General features: G+C 48.6%; 1 protein-coding gene across 1 annotated transcript; it reads left to right on the top strand.

Annotated features, from left to right (window-relative positions):
- Positions 1-329: 329 nt before the first annotated feature.
- DHH (desert hedgehog signaling molecule) lies at positions 330-5481 on the top strand. The gene is made up of 3 exons (XM_060195420.1): positions 330-912; positions 3585-3846; positions 3941-5481. Exons 1-3 carry the CDS (start codon positions 610-612, stop codon positions 4564-4566), a joined length of 1191 nt encoding a protein of 396 aa, XP_060051403.1. The 5' UTR covers positions 330-609; the 3' UTR covers positions 4567-5481.
- Positions 5482-23008: the final 17527 nt, after the last annotated feature.

The raw sequence follows: 23008 nt of genomic DNA on the forward strand, positions 1-23008 counted from the left end.
CAGGTTCTGGTTGTCCAGGGCTTGTACTTCCTGGATGATGGCAGAGGTTAAGTCCTGCCAGAGTGGCCTTGGGATAGCAAAGCAATGAAGTATCAGGAGTGTGTTTCGGTGCCAGACTCAGGCTTGGAGGTAGAAGGATGCTTACCTAGTGTGCTGTGGACAGGAAAGCTACCAAGTTCCTTAGGCAGGTGCCGCCGGGTTTTCCCAGATAAGGCACACTTCAGACCCAAAGTGGACCGGCGGTGACCGGCTCGAGCCCCCGCCCCGGGGGTAGGGGGCGGGCCGGCCCTGAGAGAAGGGCGAGGGGCGGGGCCAGGGGCAACTTAAGGCGGAGCCTGGGCTTTCTGGCAGCTCCTGAGCTGGGCAGCAGAGCCCGGCTGGGCTGGCACTCACCCACCACCCCCCTTCCCTGCTATGATGGGCCCGTCAGTAGCAGGTTCAGACCCCAGGGGCATGTAGGCAGAGCTGGCGACGGCCAGGTGCGCAGAGCCACAGGCGCTCCGGGGCAGCCCTGCCTGCAGCGCTCTCTGATGCCTGGGGAAATGCCCAACTGACGGGCGCGCCGGTGAGGACCGGGACGTTCCCTTTTGGCTCAAGTCTGTTGCATCCATGGCACTGCCGGCCAGACTGGTGCCCCTGTGCTGCTTGGCACTGCTGGCGCTACCAGCCCAGAGTTGCGGTCCCGGCCGGGGGCCGGTGGGCCGGCGCCGCTATGTGCGCAAGCAGCTGGTGCCGCTGCTCTACAAGCAATTTGTGCCCAACATGCCCGAGCGGACCCTGGGCGCCAGTGGGCCAGCTGAGGGGAGGGTGGCAAGGGGCTCTGAGCGCTTCCGGGACCTGGTGCCCAACTACAACCCCGACATCATCTTCAAGGATGAGGAGAACAGTGGTGCAGACCGCCTGATGACAGAGGTAAGGACAGCCTCTCCCCACCTGCGCCAGGACACCGCCACCTCTGCTCTCCTGGGCCACCCTGGCCCCGCAAGCCGGGCTCCAACCACAGCTACCTTAGGCTCAGATACCCCTACTCCCACCCCACCCCACCCCCAAGCAAGCCCTCTGCTGCTGGCCTGTGATCCAAGCCCTCAAGGCTGCAATGGGGAGGGGGAGGAGGGACTAGTGAGAGTGAAGCTGAAAGAGACACGAGGGCGGGGAAAGGAGGATGGCGGCAGGCGAGACGGGAAATGGCTGAGGCGTGGACCGGGGGTCAGTTACCGAGCCAGGCAGGAAGGGCTGGGGTGAGCTGGGGGCCAGAAGCTGGCTAGGCAGCAGACAGAAAACGCTACCCTCCATTGGCTCCTGGCCCGACTGTGGACAAGCTCTGTGGCTTGAGGAGACTGAAGGGGGCAGGGAAAGTGGTGGCTAAGGCTCAGGTCAGCAGGCCATCTACCTGAGGGAGGATGGGGCACAGACTGCATTTGGTATGGGGGACACAGCTGACCTAGACACAGGGCCAGGCTAATCTAGAATTTAAGTGACTCCTTGGGGTGGTGAGCCATCCTCAGTGAGTACAAATGGGCCCCACCTGAGAGTCAAGGGGCTTCCCTGTCCCTCAAGGGAATCGGGATTCCCTTGGAGTCAGTGAAGACAAGTCCCTGCTACCAAGTTCTGGAGCATCCACAGACCAGAACGAGCAGCCCAGGGTGAGGCGAGCAGTGCCAGGGAGAAGGACTCCTCTGGCCAGTGAGCTCACATGTCCGAACTAGAAGGAGGTCACATTCTCTCCCACCCCTCCACTTCCCACCCCCACTTTACAGCTGAGAGCTGGGCCCCAGGAGGAAAAGTGATTTAATCCAAGTCCTAACGACTAATTAGCAGGGACTAGAATTCAGGACTGCAGGTCCTATATACACTTTCCATTACACAACCTAATTGTGTATGGAGTCGGGAGAGGGGAGAGGGAGGGGCGCGGATTTCCTCTGACTAATTTGCCAGGGTTTTCCAGCTTACTTTGTTAGGAAAACCTGTCCAGGGGAGAAGGAATTCCTCTCTTGTCTACACTCCTGCCCTCCCGGGTCATGGAAGGACCTTAGCCTTTTGCTTTGGCTGCCACCTGCAACGTGGGGGTGGGGAGTGAGGGGCTGGAGAACAAGGGGTAGGCTTAGGAAGGGCTCTGACAGGCCCGGGAACCCCCTAGCTTCTGCTTATCTCCCACACCCGAGCAGCAAAAGGCTCCATTGACTTGGCTCTGCACTGGGTTGCTGCCCCCGCAGGTCAAGGCCAATAGGGCCTCCTCAGGGGACAAAAACCACCAAAAGTTGGAAAGAGTCCCCACTTTTCCTGTCTTTCCCTCTCCCCCTGCCGTCCCTTGGGTACTGCAGAAGCTCAGGAAGATGGGAAATGTCTCCCCCGGCAGTTACGAGGAAAGCGTGTCGGAGGTGAGAGAGAGAGGTGAGGGGAAGCAAACCGCCCTCTTTGCGCCACCGCACCCGCCGGGGTGGCTGTGCCCGCGCCGCGGAGCGCGCCAAGGTCTCGGGCTCGTAGGCTGGAGCCGCGCAGATAACCCGCTCACTCCCCCGGCTGCGGGCTTCCAGCTGCCGCGGCTCTTCCTCCTCTCCACTCCCACCCTGCAGGGGGCCCCCCAGATCTGCGGAAGGGCAGCGCCGCGCCGGGGAGCCTCAGGTGCTGCTCCCACGCCTCTGCAGACTGCTTCGGGCACCCGGCGGGCGGCTCCGGGGCTGGCAGAGCCTTCGCTGGGGCTGGGAGGGGGAGGGGGCCCGACGCCCCGAGCCGGCTTGGGGGGCGCGGCTTGCTGCCCTTTCCTCTCCCCGCGCCGGGGCGGCTGAAAAGCGCCTTTGTGGATGGAGCTGCTGAGTCCGCTTCTCCCGGCGCGTCCCCGGCCTCGGCCCGGGATTCTCGCTCGGTTATGTCATCCCGGAGAATGGCCATTGTACTTGGCGCGGCCCCCGCCACTCCAACCTTTTCTCCAGCGGCCTTGATCCCGCACGGCTCCCTGGGGGCACCACCAACGGGTTAATGCTAGGGGCCGAAAGGAGGAGGAGGAAGGAAGGAAGGAAGGAAGGAAGGAAGGAAGGAAGGAAGGGAGGGAGGGAGGAAGGAAGGAAGGAAGGAAGGAAGGAAGGAAGGAAGGAAGGAAGGAAGGAAGGAAGGAAGGAAGGAAGCGATGCCCGGTGCCAGGGAAGGCCACGAAACAAAAGATGAGTCAGGCGCTGGGAGGGCAGCCGGGGCTTGGGGCGGGGGCCGGGCTCCAGCTGGGGCTCTTCTGGGGCACCAGGCGCTCAGCCCTTCCCTGGCCAAGCTTTCACACGCCCTCTCCCACTCTTTCCCTTGTCCAGGTTGACGTCCAGGTCCCAGGACAAGTAGGGGTGAGAGCCGGGCATGCAAAGTGAGGACAGAGCTGGAGAGACGCGCCTCTGGGGGCGACCCCATTGCTCTCCCACGAAGCTCTCAAAAGGGCATCTGGGTGGGCGAGTGCACCCGTCCAGACTCCACTTCTCCAGCGCACACAGACGCAGGCAGAGGGTGGCCTGGAGCCAGGAGACAAAGAAAACACTGCCCCCCCGCCCCGCGCCCTCACCCTTGTCCCTACTGCCTGGGCGACGGGTCTTCTTTCTCCCCGCCAGCGCTGCAAGGAGCGAGTGAACGCGCTGGCCATCGCCGTGATGAACATGTGGCCCGGGGTGCGCCTGCGGGTGACCGAGGGCTGGGACGAGGACGGCCACCACGCGCAGGACTCGCTACACTACGAGGGCCGCGCCCTGGACATCACCACGTCCGACCGTGACCGCAACAAGTACGGGCTGCTGGCGCGCCTGGCGGTAGAGGCCGGTTTCGACTGGGTCTACTACGAGTCCCGCAACCACGTCCACGTGTCGGTCAAAGCCGGTACAGCAGGTGGCGGGCGGGGAGGCGCCTTGGGGGACGCGGGGCTTGAGTCAGCGGTGGTGCTCAGACTCGGCCCTTCCTCTGTCCCCTGCAGATAACTCGCTGGCGGTGCGGGCCGGCGGCTGCTTCCCGGGCAACGCCACGGTGCGCCTGCGGAGCGGCGAGCGCAAGGGGCTGCGGGAGCTGCACGGCGGCGACTGGGTGCTGGCGGCCGACGCGGCGGGCCGGGTGGTGCCCACGCCCGTGCTGCTGTTCCTGGACCGCGACCTGCAGCGCCGCGCGTCCTTCGTGGCCGTGGAGACCGAGCGGCCCCCGCGCAAGCTGCTGCTCACGCCCTGGCACCTGGTGTTCGCCGCCCGCGGCCCCGCGCCCGCGCCCGCCGACTTCGCCCCGGTGTTCGCGCGCCGCCTGCGCGCTGGGGACTCGGTGCTGGCGCCCGGCGGGGACGCGCTGCGGCCGGCGCGGGTGGCCCGCGTGGCGCGGGAGGAGGCGGTGGGCGTGTTCGCGCCGCTCACCGCGCACGGGACGCTGCTGGTCAACGATGTGCTGGCCTCGTGCTACGCGGTGCTGGAGAGCCACCAGTGGGCGCACCGCGCCTTCGCCCCCCTGCGCCTGCTGCACGCGCTGGGGGCGCTGCTCCCGGGCGGCGCCGTGCAGCCCACCGGCATGCACTGGTACTCGCGCCTCCTCTACCGCCTGGCGGAGGAGCTGCTGGGCTGAGCCCGAGAGGAGGCGCACACCCGGGGTGCTCGGGCAGGACGGGACGGAGGTGGGAGGACAGGAGAGGCGAGGGGGTGCCCGCGTCAGAGCCGCCTGCTATGAGAGGAGGAGACCCCGGGCCCCTTCAGTCCCTTGCTGCAGCCCCACCCAACTATTTTATTTCCTATTTATAAATTGTAATATAACGATGTGCTTGCCCAGCCTGCGGCCGGCGTTAACACTGTCTGACACAGCCAATCTGACTTTCACCAACAGGTGGGCTAATAAAGGGAAGGCTTCCTGTCACTTGTTGGGAACTATGCCTATGTGGAGGGTGGTCCACCTCCAGAGGAGAAGAGAAAGGGGACCGACCGACCCGACCGACCCCAAGTTAGTAACTCCCTTCCGATTCCTGCCCTCTTCCCCATAAGGTCTTTCCACTGCAGGGACACAGGGACAGAAAGCGGCCAGACCCTGGAGCTGGAGGGTTCTTGCAGGACTTTCTCTGTCCACAGCGCCTCAGCTGGGTGCTGATTCAGTGCCAAGGTCATTGCTGGTAGTCACATGAATATTTCTGCGTTCCCCGCCCCCCATAACTAGCCTGCAGTCCTGTTCCTTTTCTCAAGGACTAGTCGCCACTTTTAAAAACATTTTTTCACATGTAAGGCCTTTATTTTAATTTTATTTGTTATTATTATTATTTTTGATAGAGACAAAAATTCAAAAGGAAAGGGGAAAAAGAAAGAAACACCAAGAGCACTGCCCCACATTTCATGAAGCTTGCCCCTTGCATGTGGGGACTGGGGACTTGAACTCAGGTCCTTGAAAATGGTAATGTGTGCACTCTAGCAGATGAACCACTACTCAGCACCGCCCCCACCCCAACCCCAGTCTCCATTATTTTATCCTGGTGTTCTTGTTAGGATAAGAGTTGATCCCCCCCCCCCCCCGTATGTCACTGGGCCAACTAATGACTCATGGAAATCCCTTGTTAATTTATAATTGACCAATGACCAGGCAGTGGCACACCTGGTTAAGTGCACACATTACAGTGAGCAAGGACCTGGGTCCTCACCTGCAGGGGGATAGCTTTAGGAGTGGTGAAGCAGGGCTGCAAGTGTCCCTCTGTCTCTTTCCCTCTCTATCTTCCCCTACCCACTCAATTTCTCTCTGCCTCTATACAATAATAAATAAATTAAAGATAAAAAATTTAAAAATTATAATTGACTGGGCAGGGGTAGATAGCATAATGGTTATGCAAACACACTTTCATGCCTGAGGCTTCAAAGTCCCAGGTTCAATCCCCTGAACCACCATAAGCCAGAGCTGAACAGTGCTCTGGTAAAAAATATATATATATATATTTGACCATCCCACACACACTTTGCCAGAGGAAAAACCTGGATAGCTTTCCGGATCCTATCCTTCAGAAGGGATACTTAAAGAAAATGGCTGCCGAGTTTTGTTTTTTATTTTATTGGGGGGATTAATGGTTTACAGTCAACAGTAAATACAGTTGTTGATACATGTGTAACATTTCTCAGTCTTCTGCAAAACACTCTCATCCCCCCACCTGGGTCCTCCTCCACCATCATGCACCAGGACTTGAAAACACCCCCCTCCCCATCCTTTACTTTGGCACAGTACACCAAGCCAGTCTGTATTTTGAGGACTGAGAAAGTCCCCCTTCTGGGCAAAGTCCCTCTTGCAGATCACCTGCCTCTTGTGTCCTTTCCTCCACTGTCCTGCGCACCCCTCTTCCGTGACCACTGCTCTGCTTTCCTGACCTGGGTGTTTCTAAAACATTTGGGTTCCAACACTGCAGACACCTCAAACTGAGCCGGTGGGTGAGTTAGGAATGTGAGCTCTGAAAAAGTGGGACTACTCCAGGAAGAAAGTACCCGGGTCTGGGAGGATAGGCAGACTGGTTGGTAGGTGCTATCAGGGGCTGTATTGTCCCAGGCTTCAGGGCCCCTGCTAAACACTGCCCTCTGGTGGCCTGCAATAGACTCCTAGGCAATGAAAAAAAAAAAAAGAAAGAAAGAAAAAGAAACTACCATAGCATTTATACCTTCTCTCAGTACGCAAGAGATGGTGGTGAGTGGGTTAATCAAGCGGCTGGGGCTGAGACACAGTAGGTGTCAAGAGCTGAGGAGTGGGGTGGGGCAGTAGCACAGTGGGCTAAGCCTAGGTGGTGCAAAGTGCAAGGACCGACTTAAGGATCCCGGTTCGAGCCCCCGGCTCCCCATCTGCAGGGGAGTTGCTTCACAGGTGGTGAAGCAGGTCTGCAGGTGTCTGTCTTTCTCTCCCCCTCTCTGTCTTCCCCTCCTCTCTCCATTTCTCTCTGTGCTATCCAACAATGATGACATCAATAACAACAACAATAAAACAAGGGCAACAAAAGGGAAAATAAATAAATATTAAAACATATATGTTTAAAATAATAATAATGATAGCTGAGGAGGAGCCCAGGCACCTCTGATGGGAAGTCCTTCTATATCCTGGCCTTTTGTATCTCTGGTGACTAGCTTAGTTCTGTGAGTCCTGTGAACTGGTGGTATGGTAGAGCTTTGCAATGGTCCCACACATCCTATGCATCTAAGGTGCCATCTCATCTCCCTCTCTCTGTGATCCTGGAGGTCAGTATTTGAAGGTGAAGGCATATTTAGGGTTCTAGGTAATGCTTGATAAGAGCAACATTTTTCAGAGATTTTTTTGTTTGTTTTGTTTTTGTTTCTTACTCAGAACTCTGCTCAGCTCTGACCTACAATGGTGCTGGGAGCTGAACGTGGGAAACTGAACCATCAGGCTTGAAAGTCCTTTTGCATAATCACTATGCTCTCTCCAGCCCCACAGAGCAACAGCAGGCTAAGCTACCTCCCATCTCCTTCTGTCCACCATAGGTACCTCTTGACATAGAAACATATTCTGTGGGTCTTTCCTACTTACTTTATTACTTTGGTTTTTCCCCCATGCCTTTCCCCCCCCCCTTTATCAGACCCAGCTGCCCTCCTGTCATATCATTCTACGTGATGACAAAGCTTATTGAATCTTCCTGTCTCAGCTGGCTCCTTTTACTGCCCCTCCCAGACAAGGTGCAGATTTTTTTTTCAAGAATTTATTTTTAAAAATATTTATTTATTCCCTTCTGTTGCCCTTGTTTTATCGTTGTAGTTATTGATGTCACCATTGTTGGATGGGACAGAGAGAAACGGAGAGAGGAGGGGAAGACAGAGAGGGACAGAGAAAGATAGACACCTGCAGACCTGCTTCACCGCAGGTGAGGAACCAGGGGCTCAAACCAAGATCCTTATGTTGGTCCTTGCGCTTTACGCCACCTGCGCTTAACTCACTGTGCTACCACCTGACTCCCTAAAGAATTTTTTTATTTGGGGACCAGGTGGTGTGCACCTGGTTGAGCACACATGTCACAGTGTGCAAGGACCTGGGTTCAAGCCCCCAGTCCCCAGCTGTAGGGGGAAAGCTTTGCGAGTGGTGAAGCAGGGCTGCAGGTATCTCTCTGCCTCTCTCCCTGTCTATCTTGCCTCCTCCTCTCAATTTCTGGCTGTCTATCCAATAAATAAATAAAGACATTTAAAAATTTTATTTATAAAAAAAAAATTTTATTTATTTACTCATGAGAAAGATAGGAGGGGAGAAAGAACCAGACATCACTCTGGTACATGTGTTGCTAGGAATCGAACTCAGGACCTTATGGTTGAGAATCCAGTGCTTTATCCATTGCACCACCTCCCAGATCATGCAAGGTTCATATCTTTTTTTTTTTTTTTTAAGATTTTATCTATTTATGAGAAAGACTGGAGGAGAGAGACAGAAGCAGACATCACTCTGGCACATGTGCTGCCAGGGATTGAACTCAAGACCTCATGCTTGAGAGTCCAAAGCTTTACCACTGCTCTCCTCCTGGACCGCTATCTTTTTTCTCCCTTTTGCTGCCCTTGTTTTGTCGTTGTTGTGGTTATTATTATTGTTGTTGGATAGGACAGAGAGAAATGGAGAGAGGAGGGGAAGACAGACAGAGAGGGGGCGAGAAAGATAGACACCTGCAGACCTGCTTCACCACCTGTAAAGTGATACCCCTGCAGGTGGGGAGCCGGGGCCTCAAACTGGGATCCTTACGCTGGTCCTTGCGCTTTGCGCCACCAGCGCTTAATCCGCTGTGCTACTGCCCTACACCCGCAAGGTGCATATCTTAAAGGCCTGCTGAAAATAAGGCCTTACTGTTATGTGTCCAGTGTGGACTAGGTGCTCAAGCATTCTCTATGTTCTGCATCCCTCTCTCACCACCTCTGCTGCTTCTCTCCTCACCAGTTCAACAGAAGCATTATCATTTGTTCCTAAATTTGTGATGGGTTATATTGTTCCTAAATTGTTTGATTGCATAACATTCATTTCTCCAGAAGGTGCTATGTGTGGCATATCTGAGTGTGTTCAGGGACTACAGTGCCATTTTTGCTCCAAGCATGTACAGAGGGTGTTGTGATGATTCTGCAAGAACTCTGCATATTTGGGAAACCAGAGTTGAGAACTGCTCTGTCATTCCAGTGACCTTTTTTTTAAAAAATGTGCCCACAGTCCTGACATTTCCTTCTCCCACTCTTCAAGTAAGACTTCCCACTGGAGAGGTAGACATGAAGTATCAGGAGCAGACAAAATGGTTTAAGATGTTTCACTGTCTAAGCAACATTATGGAGATGAATTGAATGCATACATCGGAATGGAGAAGGTCTTGTAGAGAAAGCTGGACAAGGACAGGATATTGAAACATGTGTAAGTGGAAGAAACCAGAAGAGGCATTCCAGGCAGAAGTGACACACTGAGCAAGGACTTGGACTCTGGGATTCAGATGTGATTAGGACTGGAGACTGAGAAGTGTAACTTAACGTAGCTCGTGTCAGTGAGAACTTACTACATGGAGCCCCTATTCCAGCACTTTATCTCCATTCGCATTTCATCCTCACAGTAACCGATTATATGAGATTATATGACAGATGAGGAAACTGAGGCAAAAACAGGCTTACACAACTGCTCAAGTCATCACAGCCAGGAAGTGGTGGAACTGGAGTTGGAATTCCAAGAAATAAGACTGCATTATTGGGTGGAGCCATAGCCCATGGGCTCTTAAACTGTGTTGACTCTCTCCCTCATTCCCATCATTACTTCACTAATCAAATCCTAGCTTTCTGACAGATTCCTCTCTCATTTTCTTTTTTTTTTTAATTTTTAAAAAAATATTTTATTTATTTATTCCCTTTTATTGCCCTTGTTGTTTTATTGTTGTTGTAGTTATTATTGTTGTTGTTGGATAGGACAGAGAGAAATGGAGAGAGGAGGGGAAGACAGAGAGGGGGAGAGAAAGATAGACACCTGCAGACCTGCTTCACCGCCTGTGAAGCGACTTCCCTGCAGGTGGGGAGCCGGGGCCTAGAACAGGGATCCTTACACCGGTCCTTGCGCTTTGCGCCAGCTGCGCTTAACCCTCTGTGCTACTGCCAACTCCTTCCTCTCTCATTTTCATTGACTCCTGCATGGCTGGCTGACTTTTCTAACTACAGCTACCTAGCCTGCTAAGAAAATACATATAGAGCTCTAGATTTCTGACTGGAATTGATGGTAGACTGGTACACCAACACAGAGAAAATGGAAGAAGACCTGTCTTACTTCCTTTCTTCCTTCATTTCTTTCTTTGTTTCTCTCTTTTTTTTTAAAGATTTTTTTTAATATTCATGTATTTATTCCCTTTTGTTGCCCTTGTTGTTTTTTTATTGTTGTAGTTATTATTGTTGTTGTTGGATAGGACAGAGAGAAATGGAGAGAGGAGGGAAGACAGAGAGGGGGAGAGAAAGATAGACACCTGTAGACACCCACTGCACCACCACCCAGCCTCCCAAGGTGGGCTCTTTCACGTGGTGAAAACAATCAGCTAGCAGCTAGGAGATAGTACAGTGAATAGGGTGCTGGACCCTGAAGCATGAAGTGCTGAATTCTCTAGCATCAAGTGTGCTCTGGTTCTTTCTCTCTTCTCTCTCTTGTGTTAATCAGTAAATAAATATCTATTTAAAAATATTTTTATGGTTATGCAAAGAGACTCTCATGCCTGAGGCTCCAAAGTCCCAGGTTCAATCCCCCACACCACCATAAGCCAGAGCCGAGCAGTGCTCTGATAAAAAACAGGAAAAAAAATTTTTTTTAAATGAAGAGACTTTATTTATTTATTCCTTTTTGTTGCCCCCCTTTTTATTGTTGTAATTATTATTGTTGTTGTCGTTGCTGGATAGGGCAGAGAGAAATGGAGAGAGGAGAGGAAGACAGAGAGGGGGAGAGAAAGACACCTGTAGACCTGCTTCACTGCCTGTGAAGTGACTCCCCTGCAGGTGGGGAGCCAGGGGCTCAAACCATGATGCTTATGCCAGTCCTTGCACTTTGCGCTAACTTTGCTTAGCCCTCTGTGCTACCACCCGACTCCCAGTAAATAAATATCTTTCAAAAATTGTATGGGGAAGCTTCAGGAGTGGTAAGGCAGTGCTGTAGGTTTCTCTCTTTCTCCTTTTTTATCTCTCCCTTTCCTCTTGATATCTCTGTCTCTATCCAATAAATCAATAACTAAATAATATCAGACTAGGGAGATATTATATATTAAATATATATATATATATATATATATTTTAATAACATTATGTTACGCAGAAAGACTCATGTCTGAGGCTCTGAGGTACCAAGTTCAATCCCTAGCACCACCATAACCCAGAGCTGAGCAGTGTTCTGGTCTCTTTCTGAATCTCTCTCTCTCTGTATCTCTCTTCTCTTAAAATAAATAAGTAAAGGTCCAGGTGGTACGCACGTGGTTGAGTACACATGTTACAAAGTGCAGGGACCTGGGTTCTAGCCACCAGTTCCCACCTGCAAGGGGAAAGCTTCACAAGAGGCGAAGTACTGCTGAAGGTCTGTCCCTCTCCATCTCCCCCTTCCCTCTGGATTTCTCTCTGTCTCTGTCCAATAAATAAATAAATAAATATTAAAATAGATAATAAATAAAAAACTGATTTTAATTGTATCCATTTCACCAAGCAAAGGACTCTGTGGGAGGAGAGACAGGATGGGGTGGGGGGGCGCTGCAGTCATGGGATTTGATGATGACAAAGGGTCTAGGTTTGACAACAGAGTGTCCTAAAGACACCTGTCATGGAGAGATGAGACACTAAGCCTTTGTGTCATCAACTCTACTGTAAACCATTAACCCCCCAATAAAGAGGGAAAAAATTATATCCATGGGACAATAATGTCTCATAAATCATTATTTTCCTAATGAAAGCATTTGGGGAAAAAGGTACTACCAAGACCTGGAAATAATACTAAATAAATATAAAATAGAAAGAACAAGTGGCCCAGAAGGTGACACCATGAATTCTCAAACATGAGGTCATAAATTTGATCCCTGGCATCACATGTGACAGCTCTGGTTCTCAGTAATAATTTTTTTAAAAGGGGGTGTTGGGTGGTAGTGCAGTAGTTTAAGTGCCATGGCACAAAGTACAGTGACCAGCTCAAGGATCTTGGTTTGAGACCCCGGCTCCCCACCTGTGGGGGGGGGGGGGTCGCTTCACAGGAGGTGAAGCAGGTCTACAGGTGTCTGTCTTTCTCTCCCCTTCTCTGTCTTTCCCTCCTCTCTTGATTTCTCTCTGTCTTATCCAACAACAATCACAGCAATGACAATGATAACAATCACAACAACAATGATAAACAAGGGCAACAAAAGGGGAAAATAGACTCCAGGAGCAGTGGATTCATGGTGCAGGCACCTAGCCCCAGCAATAACCCTGGAGGCAATAATAATAGTAATAATATATATATATATATATATGTATATATATATATTTTAATGGAGAGAGGAGGGGAAGACAGAGGGGGAGAGAAAGATAGAGACACCTGCAGACCTGTTTCATTGCTTGTGAAGCGACCTCCCTGCAGGTGGGGAGCCCGGGGCTCAAACCGGGATCCTTAAGCCAGTCCTTGCACTTTGGCCATGTGCTCTTAACCCGCTGCACTACCACTGACCCCCATAAATATTTTATTTTTTAATTTTTACTTAATTATTTATTTATTTTTACTATTATTATTATTATTTTTTAACCAGAGCACTGTTCAGCTTTGGCTTATAGTGGTGTGGGGGATTGAACCTGGGACTTTAGAGCCTCAAGCATGAGAGTCTGTTTGAATAACTATTATGCTATCTACCCTCAGCCCTAATTTTTATTTATTTATTTGGTCTCCAGGGTTATTGCTGGGGCTTGGTGCCTGCACTATGAATCCACTGCTCCTGGAGGCTGTTTTTTTTCCCTTTTGTTGCCCTTGTTGTTTATTGTTGTTGTTGTTATTACTATTGTTGCTATTGCTGTCATTGTTGCTGGATAGGACAGAGAGAAATGGAGAGGACAGGAAGACAGAGAGGGGAAGAGAAAGATAGACACCTGCAGATCTACTTCACCACCTGTGAATCAATGCACCCCTGCAAGTGGGAAGTCGGGGGCTTGAACCGGGATCCTTCCTCTAGTCTGTGAGCTTTGTGCCACGTGCGCTTAACCCGCTGACAGCCACCCAACCCCCCCCCATAAATATTTTTTAAAGTAGAGAAAGAAAGAACAAAGAAAAGAAAGTATGAAAGAAAGAAAATAATTATCTCTGCTTGACATGTTTGTCCCTGACTGTTTCTCTGGTCTCTGCTATATTGGGTGAAGCTCTCTTTCTTGATTCGGAGCCTCAGGCAGCTGACTGTGAGATGAAAGCCCTTGCTGGTTAGAGTATTTCCATCAGGGAAGGACCCCCAGCCATAATCCTGTGGTAAATAGTAATAATAATAACAATAATAATGGTCTGGGAGGTGGTGCAGTGGTAAAGCTTTGGACTCTCAAGCATGAGCTCCCGGCAGCACATGTGCCAGAGTGATGTCTGGTTCTTTCTCTCTCCTCCTATCTTTCTCATAAATAAATAAAATATTTAATAATAACAATAAGTGATGATTGAAGGTAGGGGTAGATAGCATAATGGTTATGCAAAGAGATTCTCATGCCTGAGGCTTCAAAGTCCCAGGGTCAATCTCCTGTACCACCAAAAGCCAGAGCTGATCAGTGCTCTGTTAAAATAAAATAAAATAAAATAAAATAAAATAAAATAAAATAAAATAAATTGTGATTGACAATTGGGTGGAATTTGGGGCTAACCTATCCCTAAATAGACTGGTCTTCAGCTAAGTGTGTGAGGATTGTTAGTCCAGCTAAAAGATAGACCATTCCCATAGAGAAGCACGCTGTGGGCACAGATGGCCCAGGGGAACAGGGTCATGAAGGGAAGCTGGATCAGGACAGGGCAGGGTATGCAGCACAGAATTGAAGGTGCTGGCTTTGCTTCTCTCTGAAACCTAAGCCCAAATTGTCTCAGCTTCTCTCCTTGGGATATGGGTGCCTGATTTCACACCACATGGTGTCCCTACAAGTTTCTGGACCTGGGGACTCTTCTCTGCTACCCCCCTTCCTCTCTAGTGGTTCTTTCAGCAGAGCACTGGCTTAGGTTGGAGCTGAAAGCCTTAAGCTGAGACAGAACTGCCACCCAGAGAGCTAGGCCTAGGCTGAGCACTGCAGCTGCCTGGGGAACAGCTGGCTAAACCCTCAGCAACTGCAGCAGCTGGGATTCCACATCACATTGAGCTGGGATTAAGTCCATTTCCTACACACACACACACACACACACACACACACACACACACTCTCTCTCTCTCTCTCTCGCCTCTTCCTTGTTCTATTCCCTGGACAGTTGGTGGACTATACCATGTAGAAGAGAGAGTCTTTGAGACTAGAGGGTCATGAATCATCACCTAAGAGGCCAGACGATGTGCACTCCATTGAGCACACATGTTACCATGCACACAATGACCTGGGTTCAAGACCTCAGTCCCCACCTACAGGGGTGGTGGTGGGAGGAGCACTTCACAGGCAGTGAAGCAGGTCTGCAGGTATCTCTCTTTTTCTTTCCATCTCCCCTCTCAGTTTCTCTCTCTGTTCTACCAAATATAAGGAACATAAAATGAAGAATTAAGAAAATCTTTAAAAAAGAAAAGAAAGAAATGCTTTTTTTCTTTTAACTTTTTAAATGATTTTCTTTAAAACTTTATTTATTATTGGATAGAGATGGAGAGAAATTTAGGGGAAGGGGAGATAGAGATGGAGAGAGAGAGACACCTGCAGCTCTGCTTCACCACTCACAAAGCTTTCCCCCTTGCAGTTGGGAACCAGGGGCTTGAACCCCGGTCCTTTCGCACTGTAGTGTGTGTGCTTAACCAAGTGCGCCATCACCTGGCCCCAGAAAGAAATGCTTTAAGGGGCCAGGCAGTGGCACACCTAGTTAAGTGCTCACATTGCAGTGTGCAAGGACCCAGGTTCAAGCCCCTGGTCCCCAACTGCAAGGGCAAAGCTTCATGAGTTGTGAAACAGGGCTGCAGGTGTCTCTCTGTCTCCTTATCTATCTCTCTCCTCAATTTCTCATTTTTCCTCAATTTAATATAAATAGCAAATGTAAAAAAATGCTTTAAAATAACACATCTCTCCATGAACCAATGGGAAGCCTTTCTTGGAGGCAGCTGACCCAGAGTACGTTGGGGCCACCCCTGGGGAAGGAGCCTGTGAACTTGCCCTCCCTCACCACTCTCTTTCAGCCTCCTTGTTCTTGTTCTCATGCTCTCCCTCCTCTGATCCCCTGGGCAGGATGAGAGAGCCTTTGAAATGGCTTCTTTTCAGTAACTACTGGAATGGTCCCAGATGAAGGGGTGCTCTTGGGTGGGGCGGGGAGACTACTCTCCTTTATCTCTGAAAATTCAAGACCCAGGCTGGGCACTTGGTGGGAGTGCCAAGGAGCGTCTCACATAACCAGGCGGTTGTCACTTAGGCTGCGATAGCTTCTTGCCTAACTGGGAGTCTGTGGTGAAGAACAATAGGGTTACACATTCCACTTGGGGCTTATGCACCAGCTGTGCGGCCTTGAAGCAATCACTAGGTGAGGCCAGACTCTACAAAAAGATGCTTCTAAGTGGTTGGAAATAAGAAGGTATTTAGAGATTTATCTAAGGCAGTTTCCCTACTCCCCATCCAAGCCCCGTCCTGAGACTTGACTTCCTCCAACAAAGACTTATTAGGCTCCCACAAGTACCAATAGCCATTGTGCTACCCTATTAATTTTTACATCTTTCTTTCTCGTTCTTTTTTTTTTAAGTGTCTTGTTTTTTATTTAAATATGTATTTATTTATGTATTCCCTTTTTGTTGCCCTTGTTGTTTTATTGTTGTGTGTGTTTTATTATTGTTGTTGTTATTGATGTCGTCATTGTTGGATAAAGCAGAGAGAAATGGAGAGAGGAGGGGAAGAGAGGGGGAGAGGAAGACAGACACCTGCTTCACCGCCTGTGAAGCGACTCCCCTGCAGGTGGGGAGCTTGGGGCTGGAACTGGGATCCTTAAGCCGGACCTTGCGCTTTGTGCCACCTGTGCTTAACCCGCTGTGCTACCACCCGACTCCCTCTTTCTTTCTTTTTTAAAAATTTTATTTATTTATTAGTGAGAAAGATAGGAGGAGAGAGAAAGAACCAGAAATCACTCTGGTATATGTGCTGCCAGAGATTGAACTCAAGACCTCATGCTTGAGGGTCCAATGCTTTATTCACTACACCACCTCCGGAACCACAATTTTTTTAAAGATTTTATTTATTAGTGAGAAACACAGGAGGAGAGAGAAAGGACCAGGCATCACCTTGCTACATGTGCTGCCGGGGATTGAACTCAGAACCTCATGCTTGAGAGTCTAATGCTTTATCCACTGCGCCACCTCCCAGACCACTGGACCACAATTTATTTTTAAAATATTTATTTATTTATTCCCTTTTGTTGTTTTATTGTTGTAGTTATTACTGTTGTTGTTGGATAGGACAGAGAGAAATGGAGAGAGGAGGGAAAGACAGAGAGGAGAGAGAAAGATAGACACCTGCAGACCTGTTTCACCGCCTGTGAAGCGACTCCCCTACAGGTGGGGAACCAGGGGCTTTAACCCAGATCCTTAAGCCAGTCCTTGTGCTTTGTGCCACCTGCACTTTACCCGCTGCGCTACCGCCCAATTCCCCCAGACCACAATTTTTACATCTTTCTCTAGAAAATCTTGCTGTCATTTGAATGGGTTAAAGTAATTCTTGCAGCCTATGAGGTGATGCAGTGGATAAAACACTGAAATCTCAAATATTAGACTTCAAATTGGATCCTTGGCATCATATATGCCAGAGTGAGGCTCTGTTGTTTTGTTTCTCTCTCCTTCTCAAATTTATTCTACTTTGGGGGGGCCTGGGTGGTGGTGCAGCAGGTTAAGTGCACATGGCTCAAAGCACAAGAACCGGCCTAAGGATCCTGGTTCCAGCCCCAGGCTCCCCACCTGGGGGAGGGGTCACTTCACAGATGGTCTGCAGGTGTCTATCTTTTTCTCATCTTCTCTGTCTTCCCCTCCTCTCCTGATTTCTTTTGGTCCTATCCAACAATAATGAATAACGACAGCAATAAACAACAAGGGCAACAAAAGGTGGGAAAAAAAAGCCTCCAGAAGCAGTGGATTCGTAGTGCAGGCACCGAGTTCCAGCGATAACCCTGGAGGCAAAAAAAAAAAAAAAAAACAGTGCTCAAGGACCAAGGTTCAAGCTCCTGGTCCCCATCTGCAGGGGGAAAGCTTCATGAGTGGTGAAGTAGGGCTGCAGGTATCTCTCTGTCTCCTTTCTCAGTTTCTCTCTGTCTCTATTCAATAATAAAATTAATAAAAATATTTTTTTTAAAAAGAAAATGTTGTCATGGGGTACAATCTCATGTTTTCCCAGGGGGGTTGGGTGGTAGTGCAGCGGGTTAAGTGCACGTGGCGCAAAATGCAAGGACGGGCTTAAGGATCCTGTTCCAGCCCCCGGCTCCCCACCTGCAGGGGAGTCGCTTCACAGGCGGTGAATCAGGTCTGCAGGTGTCTATCTTTCTCTCCTCCTCTCTGTCTTCCCCTCCTCTCTCCATTTCTCTCTGTCCTATCCAACAACGACAACAACAATAATAACTACAACAATAAAACAACAAGGGCGGGAGTCGGGTGGTAGCGCAATGGGTTAAACGCAGGTGGCGCAAAGCGCAAGGACCGGCATAAGGATCCGGGTTCCAGCCCCCGGCTCCGCACCTGCAGGGGAGTCGCTTCACAGGCGGTGAAGCAGGTCTACAGGTGTCTATCTTCCTCTCCCGCCTCTGTCTTCCCCTCCTCTCTCCATTTCTCTCTGTCCTATCTAATAACAACCACATCAATAACAACAACAATAATAACTACAACAACAATAAAAAAAAGGCAACAAGGGCAACAAAAGAGAAAATAAATAAAATAAAATAAAACATAAAAACAACAACAAGGGCAACAAAAGGGAATAAATAAATAAAACAAATATTTTTAAAAAATTTAAAAAATAACAACAAATACAACAATGATTAAAAAAACACAAGGGCAACAAAAGGGAAAATAAATAAATAAATAAATAAATACGTGGTCTGGGAGGTGACGCAGTGGATAAAGCATCAGACTCTCAAGCATGAGGTCCTGAGTTCAATCCCCAGCAGCACATGTACCAGAGTGATGTCTGGTTCTTTCTCTCTCTCCTATCTTTCTCACTAATAAATAAAATCTTTAAAAAAATTAAATATTTTTAAAAATTCACTAGGCATACAATTAAAAAAAATTTAAAAATATTTTTTATATTTATTTTTATTTATTCCCTTTTGTTGCCCTTGTTGTAAAAAATTTTTTTTAAATAAATATAAACTTATTGATTTGGTTGAGTTTAGGGGATTTTCCAAATTGAAGATAGAAGACTAAACCATGGGAGTTGGGCAGTAGCGCAGGGGTTAAGCACATGTGGCGCAAAGCTAAGGACCAGTAGAAGGATCCCGGTTCGAGCCTCCAGCTCCCCACCTGCAGGGGAGTCGCTTCACAAGTGGTGAAGCAGGTCTGCAGGTGTCTGTCTTTCTCTCCCGTTCTCTGTCTTCCCCTCCTCTCTCCATTTCTCTCTGTCCTATCCAACAACGATATCAATAACAACAACAATGAAACAACAAGGGCAACAAAAGGAAATAAAGAAATAAATAAAAAAGGAAAAAAAAATTAAAGAAAAATAGAAGACCAAACCATGCATTTTTCTCCTTATTTTCAGGTTTTATTTCCATACGGGGAAAAACGTGTCAAGCTTTTGAAAAGTTGTGTAAAGTTTACAGTGACCGTGCTACAAAGAACTTCAGTGTCAATGATGGCTCACAAAATTGTGTGCTTGTGATTTTATTTATTTATTTTACCAGAGCACTGCTCAGCTCTGTCTTAAGGTGGTGCAAGGGATTGAACCCGGGACTTTGGAGCCTCTGGCATGAGAGTTTCTTTGCATAATCTTTATGCTATCTATGCCTTTCTCTTGTGATTTTGATTTAATGATGCACTTCAGTGAAGGAACAAGAAAATAAAGGCATTGTGGTCCAGGAGATGGCTCAGTGGATAAAGCACTGGACACTCAAGCATGAGGTCATGAGTTCAATCCCCAGCAGCACATGTACCAGAGTGATGTCTGGTTCTTTCTCTGTCTTCTCCTATCTTTCTCATTAATAAATAAACAAAATATTTTATTTTTAATTATTTTTAAGTTTTTATTAACCAGAGCACTGTTCAGCTCTGCTTATGGTGGTGTGGGGGATTGAACCTGGGACTTTGGAGCCTCAGGCATGAGAGTCTGTTTACATAACCATTATGCTATCTACCCTGCGCCCAATAAACAAAATCTTTAACAAAAAAATGATAATCCCAAATCCAAGGTGGTATTTGGGGAGTCTCCCATTAATAGGAAGACAAAAATTTTTAAAAAAGAAAGAAAAGGCATTGATCCAGTCCAAGCAACATTACACAACACAAGAGACTACAGAAACACTGAACGTCCATTATTCAGGTATTTGTGGCCACCTCTAAGAAGCTGGGATACTTAAGTAAGCTCAGTATTTGCTTCCTCATGAACTTGAAGTTCATTAGATGGTGCATATAAATAAATATCTGTGATATGGGGTGGAGGGTAGATAGCATAATGGTTATGCAAAGAGACTCTCATGCCTGAGGCTCCAAAGTCCCAAATTCTATCCCCCCATACCACCATAAGCCAGAACTAAGCAGCACTCTGGTAAAAAGAAAGTAAAAGGGGGCTGGGCTGGTAGCAAAGCACAAGGACCGGCATAAGGATCCCGGTTGGAGCCCCTGGCTCCCCACCTGCAGGGGAGTCACTTCACAGGTGGTGAAGCAGGTCTGCAGGTGTCTACCTTTCTCTCCCCCTCCTCTCTCCATTTCTCTCTGTCCTATCCAACAACAATGACACCAATAATGACAACAATAACCACAACAATGATAAAATAAGGACAACAACAACAAAAAAAATTTAAAAAGGCCTCCAGAAGCAGTGGATTCATAGTGCAGTCACTGAGCCCCAGCAATAACCCTGGAGGCAAAAAAAAGAAAAGTAAAATAAACATCTGTGATATGCTTGTTAAACATGAGGAAAACAGCCCCCCCTTTTTTTTGAAGTAACTAATAACTGATGAGGAGAGGCGGGTTTAAATTTTTTATTATTATTATCTTTATTTATTTGTTGGATAGAGACAGCCAGAAATCAAGAGGGGCAGGGGAGACAGAGAGGGGAAAGACTGGCAGCGCTGCTTCACCTCTCATGAAGCTTACCCTCCAGGAAGGTGGGCAACAAGGGACTTGAACCCTGGTCTTGTGCACTCAGCTGGTTGCACCACCACCTGGCCACCATTTTTTAATTAAAAAATATTTACTTATTGAGTAAGGAGAGAGAAACAGAGGACTAGGGGGCTGGGCAGTAGTGCACCGGGCTAAGTGCACATAGTATGAAGTGCAAGGACTGGTGCAAGGATCTGGGTTCAAGCCTCAGCCTCACAGACTTCAGGCAGTGAGGACATTGTGATAACTGCCACTAAACATTGGACACTACAAATAGCAGACTGCTCATACCACCAACACTCCCCAGCCTGGAACTCCACTTTCCTGCAGGTAGCCAGAAAAACAGATAGACAGCCATTACTTTGCTGTTATAACCATCTCCCAGAAGAGAAACTGAGGCTCAGTAGTTGAGTAACCAGCCTGAATCATGCAGTGGGTCAGCCAAGATTTGAAACCTGTCTGGATGACTGCAAAGCCTGTGTTCCGCTACTGTTTATCTGGGCTACAGTTGCCCAACTACTATACAATGAAGCCACGCTCGAGCAGTGGTTCTTGGAGCTGGTCCCCAGCACAGTGATCTCACACCACCCGGAAATTCATTCAAAAAGCACATTTGTGGGTCCTGCCCAGATCTACAAAACTTGTAGTGCTTTGTGCCATGGTCTCCCTGACAAAGCCGCCAAGTGAGTCTGAGGTAGAGGCCTTAGGAGAAGCACTATCAAGGTCTGCCAGTCCCAGCAGATCAAGCTTCAGTTCTTTTGTAAATTGCTCCTTGTGGTTCCTGGATTGAGCAAGGTCCTCAGAGAGGAACTAAGTACTTCCCATTTCCCTTAAATGGCTCCGTGTTTTACCCTCCATGCTAGCAGAAGTAGGCACTGCTCTCCTGCCTCTCCCTCCATATGGGGACTGAGAACTTGAACCCAGATCCTCATGCATGGTAGCATGAGCACTCTACCAGGTTAGCCAAATTCTAACTCACTTCCACTTTTAAATGATTTGTTTATTTATTTATTCCCTTTTGTTGCCCTTTTTTATTGTTGTAGTTATCACTGTTATTATTGATGTCATCCTTGTTAGATAGAAATAGAGAGAGGAGGGGAAGACAGAGAGGTGGAGAGAAAGATAGACACATGCAGACTTGCTTCACCACCTGTGAAGCCACCCCCCTGTAGGTGGGTAGCGGGGGGCTCCAACTGAGATCCTTATGCTGGTCCTTGTGCTTCGTACCACGAGCTCTTAACCAGCTGAGCTACTGCCTGACTCCCCCAATTCCACTTTTTTCCCCCATTTTTCTTTTCTTTTTTTAAATATTTATTTATTCCCTTTTGTTGCCCTAGTTGTTTTATTGTTGTAGTTATTGTTGTTGTAATTGATGTTGTCGTTAGATAGGACAGAGAGAAATGGATAGAGGAGAGGAAGACAGAGAGGAGGAGAGAAAGATAGACACCTGCTTCACTGCCTGTGAAGCGACTCCCAGGTGGGGAGCCAGGGGCTCGAACCGGGATCCTTAGTCGGTCCTTGAGCTTTGCGCCACCTGTGCTTAACCCACTGCGCTACCGCCCGACTCCCCTCACTTCCACTTTTAAATGATTTATTTATTCCCTTTTTTTGCCCTTTTTTTTTTTTTCACCAGAGCACTGCTCAGCTCCAGTTTATGGTGGTACGGGGGATTAAACCTGGGACTTTGGAGCCTCAGGCAGGAGAGTATCATTGCATAACCATTATGTTATCTACCTCGTTTTTTGTTGTTATTGTTGTAGTAGTTATTATTATTGTTATTTATGCCATTGTTGTTGGATAGGACAGAGAAATGGAGAGTGGAGGGGAAGACAGAGAGGGGGAGAGAAAGACAGACACTTGCAGACTTGCCTCACTGCCGGTGAAGCGACTCCCCTGTAGGTGGGGAGCCGGAGGCTTGAACCGGGATCCTTGAACTTTGCACCACATGCACTTAACCCACTGCACTACCGCCAGACTCCCAATTTATTTGTTTTTATTAATGAGAAAGAAATACATGAAGTGAGACAAAGAAGGCGGGGCCAGCAAGATACTTCACTTGGACAGTGTATCTCTTTGCTGTGTCAGTTGCCCAGGTTCAAGCTCAGTCTCCATCACATTGAAGAAAGCTTTGGCCCTGTGGTTTCTTTCACTTTTTCTGCCGAGAGAGAGAGAAAATGAGGGTTGAGGACTAGCATAATGGCTTTCATGCTTGAGGCCCCAAAGATCTCAGCACCACCATAAACCAGAGCTGAGGAGGGCTTTAGTCTTTCTCTCTGTATCACTTGTGTTAAAATAAAATATGGGAGTCGGCGGTAGCTCAGCGGGTTAAGCGCACGTGGCACAAAGCTCAAGGACCAGTGTAAGGATCCCGCTTTGAGCCGCAGGTTCCCCACCTATAGGGTAGTTGCTTCACAGGTGGTGAAGCAGGTCTGCAGGTGTCTATCTTTCTCTCCCCTTCTCCGTCTTCCCCTCCTCTCTCCATTTCTCTCTGTCCTGTCTAACAACGACATCAACAACAACTACAACAATGAAAACAAGAGCAACAAAAAGGGAAAATAAATAGATATAACAAAAAATTTAAAAATTGGGGAATGTTATGCATGTACAAACTATTGTATTTACTGTTGAATGTAA

The sequence above is a fragment of the Erinaceus europaeus genome, chromosome 7 (genome assembly GCF_950295315.1).
Source record: "Erinaceus europaeus chromosome 7, mEriEur2.1, whole genome shotgun sequence".
NCBI lineage: Eukaryota > Metazoa > Chordata > Mammalia > Eulipotyphla > Erinaceidae > Erinaceus > Erinaceus europaeus.

Bases quoted from the DNA above. Each gene is read 5' to 3' on its own strand.
- DHH (XM_060195420.1), top strand. From the start codon at position 610: ATGGCACTGCCGGCCAGACTGGTGCCCCTGTGCTGCTTGGCACTGCTG. The intron at 913-3,584 runs GTAAGGACAGCC...TCTCCCCGCCAG, and splicing joins CAGACCGCCTGATGACAGAG to CGCTGCAAGGAGCGAGTGAA. The intron at 3,847-3,940 runs GTACAGCAGGTG...TGTCCCCTGCAG, and splicing joins CCACGTGTCGGTCAAAGCCG to ATAACTCGCTGGCGGTGCGG.